We start from the raw sequence: 16,076 nt of genomic DNA on the forward strand, positions 1-16,076 counted from the left end.
TCTGTTATACTCTAGAGTCCTCTTTCTTACCTACAGTACTATATAGCATTGGTCTTATTTCCACAACCTAGGAATGACCGAGTGAAGAGCCAGGAATAAGGGCCATCTGTTGTTCCTTAACTCCTAAAATCAAAGTTACAGTTTTAGGTGGATGAACCCTCCCTTTGATCTGACTGTGTGCTCAGAATCTTCTCTAGCTCAGAGCTGCTGTGCCCCGCTAATGAAAGCTTGACAATTAGTGCCCGCTAGGTGAAGTAGAATTCTGTGTCCTCAAAAGCTTATCTGTGCCACATAGAAGAAATTTTCTAAGAATTTGGACTTAACCTGATGGTAATGAGTTCTAGAGAAGAGCGCTGTCTTTGGAGTTTAAGCTTGGTTCTGCATTGAAATGCTGTTTGGGGGATGTTACTAAACCTCTCTGTGACTTAGTTTGCTCATCTGTAAAATGGCAATAATCCTGTCTGTATTGGAAACCATATTGTGTGTCTTCCTAATTACAATGTCTCCCTGAATCTCCCTCCAACACACACACACACACACTAACTCACACACACAAACACACACAGAGCCTTCAGCAGCTTTGTGTTGTTAGTTTGAGGGGATGGAGGTGACACCTGACTCAAACCAAGGCAAGGAAATTCTCTCCCCTGGCATTTTAGATTTGGGATTGGGAAAAATTTAGCGCTTTCTGGACTCATCTTGAACTCGAGCGCTCAGAGGAGGTCATATTCCCCCTACCATATGGTTTGACAAACTGAGAAAGATGGTCAGCAGAGAAAAAAATGATGAAATAGATGTGAAAGTGAAGCAGAGATGGCTCCTTTGCATTTTCATACTTAATTTCCTGTTTTAGCAATCGGACTCCTAACCAACAAACCACCTCACAGCCTTGTTAGAATTAAATACGAGGAGGTCTTTAAGGAGCCAAGCCAAGAGTAAAACCAGTGCTTACTAAATGGCATGTAGAAGTTGTTATGCCCTTCGCTCACATCTGTGGTGGGCTTCTATTCAGATCAAGGTTTTGTTGATTTTTTTGTGTGTGACAAAGCAAAAAAATTTTTTGACTTTATAGACCTATAAGGCTTAAATGTCTATTCAGCTCACAGCATCAAATAGCTGCATGCCAAGGCAAATCCAGGGAAGACTAAGGCCTCATTACCAAGGCTCTGAAGGCCCTGCTCGGCTCTAAGGAATCCAGAGGGCAAGCTAAGCATGTACTTTCAGCACCAGCAAAACAAAGAACCCAAAATAAAATCAGAAAAGAGAACATCTAAAAGGAAATGAATTTAATTTCAACAATACTTTTGAGTTTAGGGCAGTTTTTAAAATTTTTTGGCCTTTTTTAAAAATTGAAATTGCATATAGAGTGATATTCTTTTCACTGTTTAGCATCTCTAAAAGTTTTTGGCTCTGAACTATTACAGAAATTAGACAGCAACCAATCTTTGGGACAGATAGGATTGAGTTCAGGTAATTTGCCAAATTGTTTGATGAATAACCCATAAATGTAGCCCTTAACCCACCTAGGAGTATTCGCAATGAATGAGGTCAATGGTTTGCCCAAAGGACCTCTGACAGGTGTATTTCAGGGGACAAATGGAGCATAACAGGGCAGATCTCTTCCTGTAGCCCCAGAATTAGGAACCAGGGCCCCTGGTGAAACGTCGAGTACTGCACTCTCTAAAGGGAAGTCAGCCATCTCGTTGAGGCCATACTAAGAGACTATAAACTGGTCCTGCCATTAGCAACCAGTCCAATCATCCTCATCTCACATTATAATAGTGATCACACAGGACACAGTATTGATGACCAAAATTCATACATGCCTCCCCTCCATTCCCGCTAACACTGGGGAGGGAAGAGGGCCGGTTCCTCCAAAACCCAAGGGGAGTGTGTGTTTCAGATGAGGAGTGGGAAATGAAATTCACTCCCTAGCTGGTTGTTTACTGTAGCCCTCCCTCAGCCCAGTGCTTCATGATGAGAGATTCTCTGGAAGAGTTTAACACGTGTATCGGGAATCTGGGTTCTCAGAAATGAAGGTGGACAGGATGAGGTGGAATGCCAGGCCAGGAAAATGACACTGATCATCCAGGCAAAGGCTACCATACCATACCACCTTTACTTAGGTCCTCAGCAGAAGAGAGAAGCAGACCCCACCCAAAGGAGACTAGAGTCACCTCCTTGCCACCAGCAGGTGGCCGAGGAGCACCCCCGTGGCTGGCTTACTGCTCCTCCCTGCCCTCAATACCAGAGGCACCAGGGCCCAAAGCAAGGCGGGGTGAAGGGGAAGAGCAGGCTGTAGCTTCCCCAGCTAGCCCCCGGCTCCTACGTTGTAATCACTGTCAGGACCTATTCCTCATGCCCAGCACGTGCCTGGTCCAGAGAAGACATCTGATACTTGTGTTCAAAAAGGAAGGAGTGAATGAAAGTTCCCCTACTCCAGTTCACCCCCTTTCTCAGCCACTCATTGCTTTCCTGGTTTAGGAGTCTTACGTGTCGGTCAGAGGAGGGTGTTCCCTTGGCTCAGAGACTTAGGTAACAATGTGGCATTACCCAAGGTACACACGGTGTGTGTGTCACACTTCTCAGGAAGTGTCAGCTTCTGGGCAGGGCTTAGACTCTGGCAGCTCCTAGTCCCACCCTCAGCCTTTCATTCCAGCTCAGAGGGTGGAAGAGGATAAATTTCTGCTCTTTGAGCCTTGTTGCGTTTTTATCCGAAGACTTCGACAGCAGCATGAAGTTGGCAGGCTTCCTCCTGCTTGTGACCCTAGTCATCCTCTGCTTAGTCATACAGGAGCTTCAGGCTGCGGTGAGACCATTCAGAGTTTTTGGTGAGTCCATGCAGAAGGCAGCCCCATCCTTTTTGCAACGAAGGAGCCAGAATGTAAGCCACGGGGGGCCAGTGGGTGCAGGGGAAGGAGGGGAAGAAAAGAGAGAGAGGAAGGTATTCCAGGCAAGGAGTCACTGCAGGGGCCCGCCTTGACTGCAGGATCTCTGTGCTTCTGCTTTGACTTTCTCCCCTCCTTTCCTCTGGTCATCCCTCCATCTGGACTCTCCGAAAGGGAAGCCTTTTGCCCTCTCATTGGCCTCCATCCATTTCTCCAGCCCCTCTCTCTCTTCACCAGTTTATCTCTTGCTACAAATAAGTTGGATTGCTTACAGAAAAATTTTCTTAAAGATGTGAAACATGATTCATCTTTTCCTTTTACTGCCAACATTCTCAAAGGAGTAATCTTCATTCTCTGCCTTTTCTTCCCCATGACTCATCCCTTAATCCCCTGAAGGCTGACTGTAGCCTCTATTGCTGCCTCTACCACTCTCCCAGATCTTCTCCTTCTTCACCTTTTTTTTCTTAAAAAAAAAAATTTTTTTTTTTATTTTCTTTACTTATTTGGGCTTCCCAGGTGGTGCTAGTGGTAAAGAACCTGCCTGCCAATGCAGGAAACATAAGAGACTCAGGTTCGATCCCTGGGTTGGGAAGATCCCCTGGAGGAGGGCACGGCAACCCACTCCAGTATTCGTCCCTGGAGAATCCCATGGACAGAGGAGCCTGGTGGGCTACATAGGGTCACAAAGAGTCAGACATGACTGACGTGACTTAGCACACACGTGTTTTCTTATTTACTTGGCTGTGCCAGGTCTTAGCTGCCACACACGAGATCTTCCATCTTCGTTGCAACATGCAGCATCTTCAGCTGCACCATGTTAGATCTAGTTCCCTGACCAGGGACTGAACCCAGACTCCCCGCAATGGGATCATACTGTCTTGGCCGCTGGACCACAAGGGAAGTCCATCTCCCAGACCTTCTTAACAAACCTCACAACTGTCTTGAGGAACCAGTTAAAGGTTAAAAGTCTTTAAGCTCTGCAGCATCTTTTTGTTTGCCAGTCCATCAATTCTCCAGCTTTTTTCTCTTAGATTATCTTCACTGTGTCTTCTTCTCCCTAAATGTCATTGGAAACTCTTGCCCCTCTTCTCTTTGTTCTCCTTCCCTTACATTGGTTGCCAAATACCAGTCATTCTCTGAAAGTGGTTCTTACACATGTTCCTTCCTTTCCGACCCCCGTTGTCACACTGCCTTTTCAGCCCTGATTACTCCACGCCCGGCAGTGCAGTAGATTCCTGACAGCTCTCCCTGTCCCTCTCTTTCTTCTGAAAGTTGCCTTCTTGGTGAATCCTGGTCCATGCTATGCTCTCACACCAGTTAATCTTTGTAAGTAAACTGCCATCACATCTCTCTCTTGACCTACCAAGTGAAATCTCAGTCCTAGGTCCCTCTGTAGCTTCGTCCCCTGCTGCCGTAGGCTTCTCTAGAAGATCAGACAGTAAAGAATCTGCCTACAATTCAGGAGACCTGGGTTCGATCCCTGGGTTGGGAAGATCCCCTGAAGAAGGAAATGACAACTCACTCCAGTATTCTTGCCTGGAGAATCCCATGAACAGAGGAGCCTGGCGGGCTACAGTCCATGGGGTTGCAAAGAGTCAGACATGACTGAATGGTGGGGAAGGGAGGCGCTGCAAACCTGTCTGCCTTGACTTCCAACTATTCCCTATTACTTATCCAGCCTTCCGTTTGCTCCTCTTCCTGTATTCCTTGTATTTCAGGGTGAAGAGTGGGAAGATGAGGCACCTAGGGTGCACAATTGAAGGAGGCGCTCACTCTCAGAGTTGTTCAAGGGCCTCCTTAAGTGTTGTGTCCTGGGTGCATCATGCACCTTTCGCTAGGCCCACCCTGTTGCATTTTCCCCTTGTGAATTTTTGCTAGTAATTTTTTTCTCTTCTCCACCCTCCCTCTCAATTCTGCCTTTAAAAGATTCCCATACTTCAAGACTTACCTTTCCTGATTCACTGGAAGTGATGTCCTCTCTTTTGCGAGCCCCTTTAGTCCTTTGGATAAACCTCTCTCAGGACGTGTGTCACATACTGCTTTGCTTTTAGTACTTTAAACATAAACTTTATCTCCACTGTGAGGCTCTAAGCTGCTGGAAAGTAATAACCTAATCTTACATCTCCAAGGGCTTCGCAGGTGGCTCAGTGGTAAAGAATCTGCCTGCCAATGCAGGAGACTCGTATTCGATCCCTGGGTTGAGAAGATCCCTGGAGAAGGAAATGGCAACCCACTCCCGTATTCCTGCCTGGGAAATCCCCATGGACAGAGGAGCCTAGCAGGCTACAGTCCATGAGGTTGCAAAGAGTCAGACATAACTTAGCAACTAAACAGACCAATCCAGTCCACATATCCATACTTCCTGTATGACTTAACCTCTGCTTTTTACATAGTAAGAAATCAACAGGTATTAATGAATGACCAAACTGCTGTGAGTGGAGACAAGAATTCTCCCATTCTCTCACCATAAATCAACAACAGCTAATAAAAGCATGGAGGGACTGTACTGATTTTCTTTGAGGTCAGCAAGTACATTGTAGACATCCCACCAGGCTCCCATCTTACATCATCAGACATTGCTAATCAATTGTAGCACTCTTTCTCTTTGAGCCTGAACAAGGCGATCCAGCCTTCTCCACACAGCATGAGAACAGTCACCTCCATTGACTGGAGCTGACACTGGAGAGTGAACTTCATCCAGCCCTCCTGGATTCAAGGACTTCATTTTACCTTTGAAAAAACAAAGGCCCAGAGAGGTTCAGAGACAGAATCAGGTAGAGAATCTCCTGATCACAGCTGAGTCACCCACCCAAGCATGGCACACATTCATCCACAGCTTTGCACGCATTTTGTTAGAAACCCTTGCAGGGTCTTAAACAGCTCCCTGGACCTATTTCGTTGGTCCTCAAAGACTAACCTTGAGGCTCTGGGAGTGTGCAGAGCCTCCACTTGGGTCAGGAGTGACTCCTTGAAATCTGGAGATGGACTTTTCATGCCAGGGTCAGTTTCACCCTCTGGGATGGCAGAGGGAGGTTGGCCTAGGGGCCAGAGAGTCTGGGTTGGATCCGACTTCTGTACTGACTAGTAGGAAAGTCACCTCAGTGCACCCCAGCTGGCATGCCTGTAAAAAGGGGCCAGTCAGATTCATTGCACAGAGTGGCTGCAGGGCATGCTTGATGACATTCAGCTAAGTGTAAGTCTTCCCTTCTCTCCCCTTTTCCTTGCAGAGAGAAGAGAGGGCATTGAAGTGGGCTTCTCTGCACTTCCCCTCCACAGATGCAATTATCCTCCTTTTCAAAAAAATTTTTGAGTGTAGTTGATTTACAATGTTGTATTAATTTCAAGTGTACAACAAAGTGAATTAATTATGCATGTACATATATACACTCTTTTTTTTTTTAAGATTCTTTTCCCATATAGGCCATTACAGAGTACTGAGCAGAGTTCCCCATGCTATACAGTAGGTTCTTATTATCTATTTTATACACAGCAGTGTGTATATGCGAATCCCAATTTCCCAATTTATCCCTTCCCCCTTTATCCTCTGGTAACCATAAGTTTGTTTTCTACATCCATGACTATACTTCTGTTTTGTAAATGAGTTCATTGGTACCCTTGTTTTTTTAGATTCCACATATAAGCGATTTCATATGATATTTATCTTTCTGTGTCTGCCTTACTTCACTCAGTATGACAAGCTCTCAGTCCATCCATGTAGCTGCAAATGGCATTATTTTATTCTTTTTTATTGCTGAGTAATATTCCACTGTATCTATGTGCCATAGCTTCTTTGTCCATTCCTCTGTTGATGGACATTGAGGTTGCTTCCATGTCCTGGCTATTGTAAACTGTGTGGCAATGAACACTGGGGTGCATGTACCTTTTTGAATCACGGTTTTCTCTGGGTTGGAGAAGAAAATGGCCACCCACTCCAGTGCCCTTGCCTGGAAAATCCCATGGACAGAGGAGCCTGGTAGGCTACAGGCCATGAGGTCGCAAAGAGTCAGACACAACTGAGAGACTTCACTTTTTTTCACTTTTTCTCTGGGTATGTGCCAGGAGTAATTATTCTGTTCTTTAAAGTAGACCTTACTTTGTTGAGATTGTGTGAATGCCTTGCTTTTCATTGAAATACATAAGATGTTAATGAGTACTACTCTGTGATTAATCATTTATAAATTATATTATGTATTGAACTCGAAGAAGGGGGAAATGGCTGCTTAATCATGGGCTGGCCTCCGTAACACCTGTGTCTAGAGCATGGCAGTTTTCAGCTGGTTTGTTCTAATTCAGGCACCTGTGTTGAACTCTGCAATGGCGACTGGGACTGTGGGCCAGAAGAGCGCTGTGTCAGCAATGGCTGTGGCCACGTCTGTGTTTAACTAAGGTAAAAACATCAGGTCCTTCCCTGCTTCCTCATTCCACGTTGAAGCCAGGCAGGCAGTACACTCGGCCCTAGTGGAACTTCCCAGAAGTAGATGAGACAGAAGCCTATCTCTTATGACCTCTCCCTCTTCACCCATCCTTCCCAAGAAAAAGAAGCACCTATCCCAGGATGGTGGTTTCCAAATAATTTCATTTAAAATAATTTCATTACCTGATATATCCTAGAGAAAAATCAGACTATTCATTTGAGAGGAAAAAAAAAAGATAAAAATCACCCACCCCCAAATGGTGTTTGCTTAACACTTTGGTGCATATTTTAAACATATAACACACATGTATAATATCTATGTGAAAATAAGATAATCATGTACCTATTTTGATTTCTTGATTATTTCACTTAAAGATAGCTAGTGAGAGAATTCCCTGGCAGTCCAGTGGTTAAGATTCCATGGTTCCAATGCAGAGGACACAGGTTCGATCCCTGGTTAGGGAATTAAGATCCCACACATGGTACACTACAGTCGTTTTTAAAAAAAGGAGAAATAGCTAGTAAACAACTTTTAATATCAACACTGATGTTTCTATCCCATCATCTCTAATGCCCTTCATGTGTGCTCATGTGTGTGTCCACCATGTATGGTCATATACTTAGCAAGCTCCATAAGACACGTTTAACATATTTCTTATTTTTAATATCATTAATATGGCTGTAGTGAATACTGATTGGTGTACATACTGTTATTAATTTATTTGGAATAAATTCTAAGGTGTACAATTGATGACCAAGGAGTATGCTTATTTTAAGCCTTGGATGACATTGCCATAGTAAATGATAAGAGCCCCTTTCCTATAAAAATATTTCAGAGGCTTCACATGATAAATCCTTTACTGTCAGTAGCTATCGATTGAAAACAATGAAAAATAAAAAAGCTACCAGGATTCAGTTTTGATTACAAATTGTGTTAAACACAACAGAATCAACACATACTTTTAAATAACCTGCTTGTGTTCAGAATGTATTATTTGCCTTATCCACCCACAATCCCTAGGGCATTTATGGCCTTGTTGGTTCCTGGCAGATTCTTATTGAGTCCCAGAACTGGAAAATCTTGTCTCTCAATTGTATTCTGTGGATTCAGGTCCCCAAACAACAGGTATCATGCATAATTATTTTGTACATTTCACAGGATGAAGACTTATCCTATGGCCCCCTTTCTCTAGCAATTGTTCATTCCTTCCTAGAGTTCCTATTTGCAAAGATGTGACTGTTTGAAGGTCCTTGCCCAGGAAGACAGATGAAGACAGGGACCTATGGATGGAGTGGACAAAGGATGCGGTTGGGAAGAGAAAATAATTGTTTCTTTTAATAAATCATCATCATTAAAAGTACCCACAGTACTTGATTTGTTTGGTGAGGGATGATAAGGAAGAAGATGAGGCAATGGGGAATAGATGACATTTGTTGAGCACTTACTATTCAACAAGGACTGTGTTATACACCCCACAAGTATCATCTAATTTATCCTACAACAACCTTGTGACTATGCTTATTATCACTACCACTTTACATATAAGGACACTGAGGTCTGAAGAAATCAATTTGCTCAAAGTCATCTAACAGACAAGTGTCAAGGCTTTAAGTATATTTCCACGTCAAACTTTAAGTCCTATACATTATGGCATAGTGGTTAGGAGATCCAACTTGAAATTTCAAACCTAGGCCCACCATACAACTGTGTGACCTTTAGCATATGTCCTAACCTTTCTGTACTTCAGTTTCCTCCGCTATATAACAGTATATTCGTCATAGAGCTGCAAGGATAAAAGCAGTGAGTTCATGTAAAGTGCATTGAATAGTGCCTGACACATGGGAAACATCCAATAAATGTTAACTAAATGATTGTTATTATTATCAAATTGATGAGCTGATGACTCTTAGTCCTAATTTTTTAAGACTCTAGAACAGAATCCAAGGCTAATTCTCCCTCCTGGCCTCTACTAGTTTATCTCAATATTAAAAACCAGCACCCCCACCTCCTGTTTTCCCCATTACAAAATGTGGGAGGTTAAAATTGACTTAAAATTTCGTATCCATGTTTTTCACAGTCACAGAGGTAAGATTCAACTGGTCCTGGGACATTCCCGGCTATCCAGTGGCTAAGACTCTGTGCTCCCAATGCAGAGGGGCTGGGTTCAGTCCTGGTCAGGGAATGAGACCCCTCATGCCACAACAAAGACAGAAGATCTCATGTGTTACAACTGACCCAGCACAGCCAAGTCAATAAATAAATTAAAGTAAATATGAAAAAAATAAAAAGATTCAACTGGCCCAGGTTGTTTGTAGTCTGATGTTGACTTATTTACTACCTTCGTAGCCCCTAACAAACCATTTAAATTTTCTTTCAAACCACTTAAACTTTCTTTAGCTGTAAAAGGGAGAAATAATAATATCTATCTCATTTGAATCCTAAGGTTTATAGGACTTTACAGTATACAGAACATTTGATATTCACATTAACCAACAAATGGCAAATAGGGGCTCTGAATAAATAATAGTGAATCCATTCATTCTGTCAACAGGTATCGTGGGTTGCCTGTTACATCCTAGGTGCTACGCAAGCAATGAGGATACAGTAGTGAACCAAGCAGATGGTATCTGTGCTTTCATAAAGCTTACATTCTAGAAGAAGAAACAGGTAATAAACAAGTAAATAAAGACGATAACTACACATTATGGTCAATGTTCTGAAGGAAGTAAGGAAGTGAATTAGAAATGGGGGAAGGGGATAAAATAAAGCCTACTTCCATTAGAATGATCCAGACCCTAATGAGGTGATAAAAATGAAGTTTTAACAGGGTTCCAAAATGTGAAACAAGTGACGGACTTCCTTGGCAGTTCACTGGTTTAAAACTGCACCTTCCAATGCAGGGTGCAGATTCCATCCCTGGTCGGGGAGCTACAATCCTACATGCCTCTGAGTCAAAAAAAAAAAAAAAAAAAAAAAAAGTATATATAATATATATATAACAGAAGCAATATTGCAACAAATTCAATAAAGACTTTAAAAAATGGTCCATATCAGGATTTCCCTGGTGGTCCAGTTGTAAAGAATCTGCCTGCCAATACAGGGAACATGAGTTTGATCCCCAGTCCGGGAAGATTCCACATGCCTCAGAGCAAGTAAGCCCATGTGCCACAATTACTGAGCCTGTACTCTACAGTCTGTGCTCTGCAACAAGAGAAGCCACTGCAATGAGAAGCCTGTGCACAACGACAGAGTAGCCACTGCTCACCACAACTAGAGAGCATGGATGCAGCAGTGAAGACTCAGTGCAGCCAAAACTAAAAAGAAATTTTTTTTAATGCTTAAAAAAAAAAGGTCTGCATCAAAAAAAAAAAAATCTTTAAATTAAAAAAAAAAAAAGGCTAAATTCCAGAATAAGGCTCCAGATCACTTTACGCAGAATTTATAAAAGGAAATGTCTGTGAACTTAGCACCCATTAAAGGCTCACAGTCACTGTAAGATTATAAAAATATTGAGGATGAGGACAGGTGAGGATGTGTGAGATTTTCTTGGGAGTGCTTTTGACAAGCTGTGAATGCCATAGTTTGGAGGTTACTGTCTAAATACAAGCCAATTCCAGGGGGTTTCAAAGCCCTCCCTGAGAGTTTGATATGTTTCCTTCAGTTGGTAATCACCATGGAGTAGGAATGTTCATTTCCTTTGAGAAACCACACTACCATCCACAAGGATATGTTCCATCAGAAATCAACAGACTGGTATGGTTTACAATATTTGAGTTGTTCAGTCTTGAATAACACGAATTGTGGGTCATCCACGTGTCAACCTAACATGAGCCACATCAAACCTTGGTTCCTTCCATGGTTTCTTTCACTCCACCTTCACTATGGTGATGACCAGGCCTCACCTCCTTCTAGCCCAGTGTGTTGGACATCTCTTATGTGCTGCTTCAAATATTCTCAGCCTTTCAATCTTATCCTGATTGTTGCTATGTGCTGTGCTTAGTCGCTCAGTCATGTCTGACTCTTTGCAACCGCATGGACTGTAGCCTGCCAGACTCCTCTGTCCATGGGGATTCTCCAGGAAAGAACACCAGAGCAGGTTGCCATGCCCATCTCCAGGGGATCTTCCCAACCCAGGGATTGCAACCAGCTTATCTGCTGCATCTACTAGCTCAGCACAAGCTAAATTGTCAGACTTCTGACCCTATTGGCTCACACCTCTCACTTTTGCCTCAAGACTTGTCTATGCAAAGGCAGACTCCTGCAGGAACTGCCATACACAGATGTATGCTCAACCCAGAAGCTCTGCAGAACTAATGTTTAGTGGGGAAACACTTGACAATAGAGGCCAAAGGCTGGCAGACATAAGCTCCCCACTTCCATTCCTCAGGACAGGGTTTCTGAGAGCATTCCATAAAGCTTTTCATAACATCCCAAAGATCCAGCAATCATTCACCCCTTGCAATAATCAACTTGGTAACACATATAGATTCTCCTTTCCTGTTCATTCCTGAGTAAATCACTCACATATCAACCTCACTTGAGGCTCTGCTTTAGAATTCAGACTAAAACATCAGTGACTAGTTCTCAGCTCCTGATGTCTGAGCACATGTTTGAATATCATACATAATATGTATGTATGATACATATTATCACATACATACATAAGTATACACACACCCCAAGAATAAACAGTAATAGACAAGCATAATTAAATCCAAATTCAAATGTAAAATAAGTATTTCTCCCCCAATAAACCCAGTCTTCAGAGAACTAGCTTTTAAAAAATATATATTTATTCCTTTGGCTGTGCCAGGTCTTAGTTACAGCACTTGGGATCTTCAGTCTTCTTAGGGAAATGTAGGATTTTCTGCAGTGGTGGCACGTGGAAACTAGTTTCAACATGTGGGTATCTAGTTCCCTGATCAGGAATCGAACCCAGGCTCCAAGCATTAGGAGTATGGAGTCGAACCCAGGCTCCAAGCACTAGGAGTATGGAGTCTTAGCCACTGGGCCACCAGGGAAGTCCCACAACTACCTCTTCTAAAACATAGCCCCTATTTTCATTGCTAAACATAGGTGTTTTATTAAAAGATGCATAGTTAGCCGACTTCGAGGGTTTCTCTAAGAGTCATGGGTGATACTTATATTTTATATTTGCATAACTCAAATCCCTCGAGTTGGTTTTCCTAGTCTGCCCAAATACAAATTTCAAGCCTTCACCTGTCCGGTGACTGAAAACTGTTCACCGCTAAAAATGTTTATTTTGTTCCCCTCATTTTAAATGGGGACATTTAAATTTTCTTTTTCTTCTTTTCAACGTTTCAGGAAATCTTGGGGCGTCCAATCTCAACCAGGTCATCCTTAGGCAAGTTACATTTTACATGGTTCAGTTTGAACTTCCAAATTACTTTTGTGTAGTGGGGCTGCTTTAAGGTCTACAGGATTCACGGTCAGCTGCAAAGAAGACTGGGCAACACAGTCTTAATTCTGGGTGGTTTGTGTCTGGAGAAAAAAATTAGGGGCTCCAATACGATGTAAGAAAAGAAGAATGTCGAACTAGCAGTTTCTGCCACTCCTATCCACAGCCGCCGCTCTGCAATCCTAGGCCGAATCTGAAACGCTTAGTGCTAAACGGGAATGTCAGTTCAGTTCAGTTCACTCGCTCAGTGGTGTCCGACTCTTTGCGACCCCATGAATCGCAGCACGCCAGGCCTCCCTGTCCATCACCAACTCCCGGAGTTCACTCAAACTCACGTCCACCGAGTCGGTGATGCCATCCAGCCATCTCATCCTCTGTCGTCCCCTCTTCCTCCTGCCCCCAATCCCTCCCAGCATCAGAGTCTTTTCCAATGAGTCAACTCTTCCATGAGGTGGCCAAAGTACTGGAGTTTCAGCTTTAGCATCATTCCTTCCAAAGAATACCCAGGGCTGATCTCCTTTAGAATGGATTGGTTGGATCTCCTTGCAGTCCAAGGGACTCTCAAGAGTCTTCTCCAACACCACAGTTCAAAAGCATCAATTCTTTGGCGCTCAGCTTTCTTCACAGTCCAACTCTCACATCCATACATGACCACTGGAAAAACCATAGCCTTGACTAGACGGACCTTTGTTGGCAAAGTAATGTCTCTGCTTTTCAATGCTGTCTGGGTTGGTCATAACTTTTCTTCCAAGGAGTAAGCGTGAAAAGAGGAACGGGACTGTCAGCCCTACCCAATAACAAACCCTCCGGGGGGTAGGGACACAAGTAACAGTCCTCGCTTTTTAGTCAGGGTTCAAGGAGAGGTGGGCGCCGAAACAGTCTCCCAGAGAATTTCTGATACGTTTTCAAAGAGGGAGCCTGTAGTTTCAGAACCCCTTCCCACCTCAGGTTCCGACCCGAAACAGGCATTTCCGGAACTGGCGCGTGGAGGCGGGGGGCTGCCCCGGAAGTGTTTGTCTGTTGTCCTACGTAGGAAAGATGGCGGCGGCGCAAGTCGTGGGTTCCCTGCCAGGCGGGCCGCCGCCAGAGACGCCGGGGGAGCCACCCTTCGAGCAGGGGCGTGGGTTTCGCTGTTTGTCGGCCAGGCTCTGCGCCCTTCGCCCGGATGACAGCAGTTCCGGCCGCACGGAGATCCACCTGCTCTTCGACCAGCTCATCTCCGAGACCTACAGCGAGGGCTGCGGCGTGGCCCCTGAGGTAGGCCCGCTGGCCTGGGCCCCGCCCTTCAGGGAGCTCGGCCTGTGGCCTTTTCCCAGCCTTGCTTCACAATGCTTAGTCGCAGGCTTAGTTTGCCCCCTCCGACCATGGTGCAGTCTCTAGCCTCCTCTTTCCGGAAGACACTGCGGTGCCTGGTAGAGTCGCTTCTTTAAAATTCCAGCTTGCCGACTTGTGCTCTGATAACATCGCAGGTGTCATCTCTGGTGCCGCTTTCCCGTCCCTCCGCTCCCCGCGTCCGGAACTCTGTGTGTATAAAATTCCCTACTACCACGTTCTTCACTTCACCGTGCACAGTTCCAGGGATTTTGGAACCTTGGATGTTATTCAGTTCAGTTCAGTTGCTCAGTCGTATCCGACCACAGTTCAAAAGCATCCATTCTTGGGCGCTCAGCTTTCTTTTCTTCACAGTCCAACTCTCACATCCATACATGACCACTGGAAAAACCATAGTCTTGACTAGACGGACCTTTGTTGGCAAAGTCATGTCTCTGCTTTTCAATACGCTATCTAGGTTGGTCATAACTTTTCTTCCAAGGAGTAAGCGTCTTTTAATTTCATGGCTGCAGTCACCATCTGCAGTGGTTTTGGAGCCCCAAAAAATAAAGTCTGACACTGTTTCCACTGTTTCCCCATCTATTTCCCATGAAGTGATGGGACCAGATGCCATGATCTTAGTTTTCTGAAAGTTGAGCTTTAAGCCAACTTTTTCACTCTCCTCTTTCACCTTGATGTTATTAGGTCTATTTTATTGATAAACATACGGACGCTTACAAGGGTCCACTCTAATATTGCTGGCAAAAGGCAGAACTAGAATGAGAACTATGAGTTTTGGCCATTTTCTGTTCCTCCATGCTAGTTCACCCTCTCTGTCTGTTTAGAAGTACTTTTTGTATATATTATTCACACGCATCAGGCCTTGGATACTACTTACTTACTAAATTCTGTAAACCCAGTCATAAGCTGTCTTCTGGCGCTCATAGGCATCTCAAATTTGACAGTTCTCAAAAATTGGTTCTTTATCTCCATACACCCACTCCATCCCCAATCTGTCACATGCCTCAACGCATACAAACAGAGTGCGCCCAGTCACATAGGACACAGGTGCAGATACTGGTTCTTCACCCTCCTTTACAGATCCTTCCAATCTGGATTCTTCAGAATCTGTCTAGGAAATGTTTCTCAGTTCCATCCCCTCCTCTCTATTTGCATTGCGAATGCCTGAGGCAAGATGACTCTCCTGGACTGTTCACCAGTCTCCTCTAACTTGCTGTCTGCAGCCGTTCTGCATACCATTATTTTCTCTCCTGTGGGAGTGGTCTTTTCTTTAGTGGGAAAGGAATCTCACTAGAAAAGTGAAACTCTGACCTGGGAAGATCTTCAGTGCATATTGGTAACTGGCCAAAGCAAAGTTACAGTATGAGACCACTATAGGGGGCGGAGGGCTTGAAAATAAATATACATTTATAGATGCAAAAAGTTCAAAACAATGTATGGGAGAGTTTACAATGCAGTAATAGTTTGTGTCACCAGGGAGCGGAGTGGAATTAAGGGAGGAATCGGAGACTTTTGCTTTATTTGTATAATTTGTGCCTTTCCAGTCTTCTGTCACTCTTGCTTCTGTGGGTTGCGTGCAGTCATTTGAAACTTGCCGTTCCTCAGGCAGGTACTGGTGTTTGTTCCAGACCTGCCCACTCCATTCCCTTTGCTTGCATTGTCTACGACCTTGACGTCTACAACCTTGACTGGCAGTTGTACTCATCCTTCAGATCATTTTAGGTTCTGTTTAAAAATTGTCTCTACAGGACTTCCCTAATTACTGTTTCCCAGTAGAATTTGCAGTTAATTCTTTCAGCACCCAATTCACTTTAATTATGTGTGAGCAGTATTTCTGTCTCCCTCGCTAGATTGTGAGCTCTTTGAGGTTCAGGAATATGTTCACATTTGGAGCCCAAAGACCTGGCACAAAGCAGGTGCTCAGAGCCTTTTAGTTGAATAAACATCAAGAGATGAATGAGAGGTGTGATTTCAGATAGTTTCCTTTAAAAAAAAAAAAAAAAAGATTTTCTAACTGCATTA

At 43.9% G+C, this 16,076-nt stretch overlaps 1 protein-coding gene and 1 long non-coding RNA gene across 2 annotated transcripts in view; both read left to right on the forward strand.

The window, feature by feature from the left end:
* Window positions 1–2,664: 2,664 nt before the first annotated feature.
* LOC106701160 (uncharacterized) lies at window positions 2,665–8,663 on the forward strand. Its single transcript, XR_001351674.2, has 3 exons — window positions 2,665–2,831; window positions 7,182–7,275; window positions 8,462–8,663. It is a non-coding gene; the product is annotated as an uncharacterized lncRNA (long non-coding RNA).
* A 5,071-nt stretch (window positions 8,664–13,734) lies between these two features.
* HEATR6 (HEAT repeat containing 6) overlaps window positions 13,735–16,076 on the forward strand; it is a 32,667-nt gene continuing 30,325 nt past the window's right edge. The window contains exon 1 of the mRNA XM_005888172.3: window positions 13,735–13,979. Within this exon, the coding sequence (XP_005888234.2) occupies window positions 13,761–13,979 (219 nt within the window). The 5' untranslated portion in view covers window positions 13,735–13,760. The remainder of the gene's footprint in view (window positions 13,980–16,076) is intronic.

Source organism: Bos mutus, chromosome 19, assembly GCF_027580195.1.
Source record: "Bos mutus isolate GX-2022 chromosome 19, NWIPB_WYAK_1.1, whole genome shotgun sequence".
Taxonomy (NCBI): Eukaryota; Metazoa; Chordata; class Mammalia; order Artiodactyla; family Bovidae; genus Bos; species Bos mutus.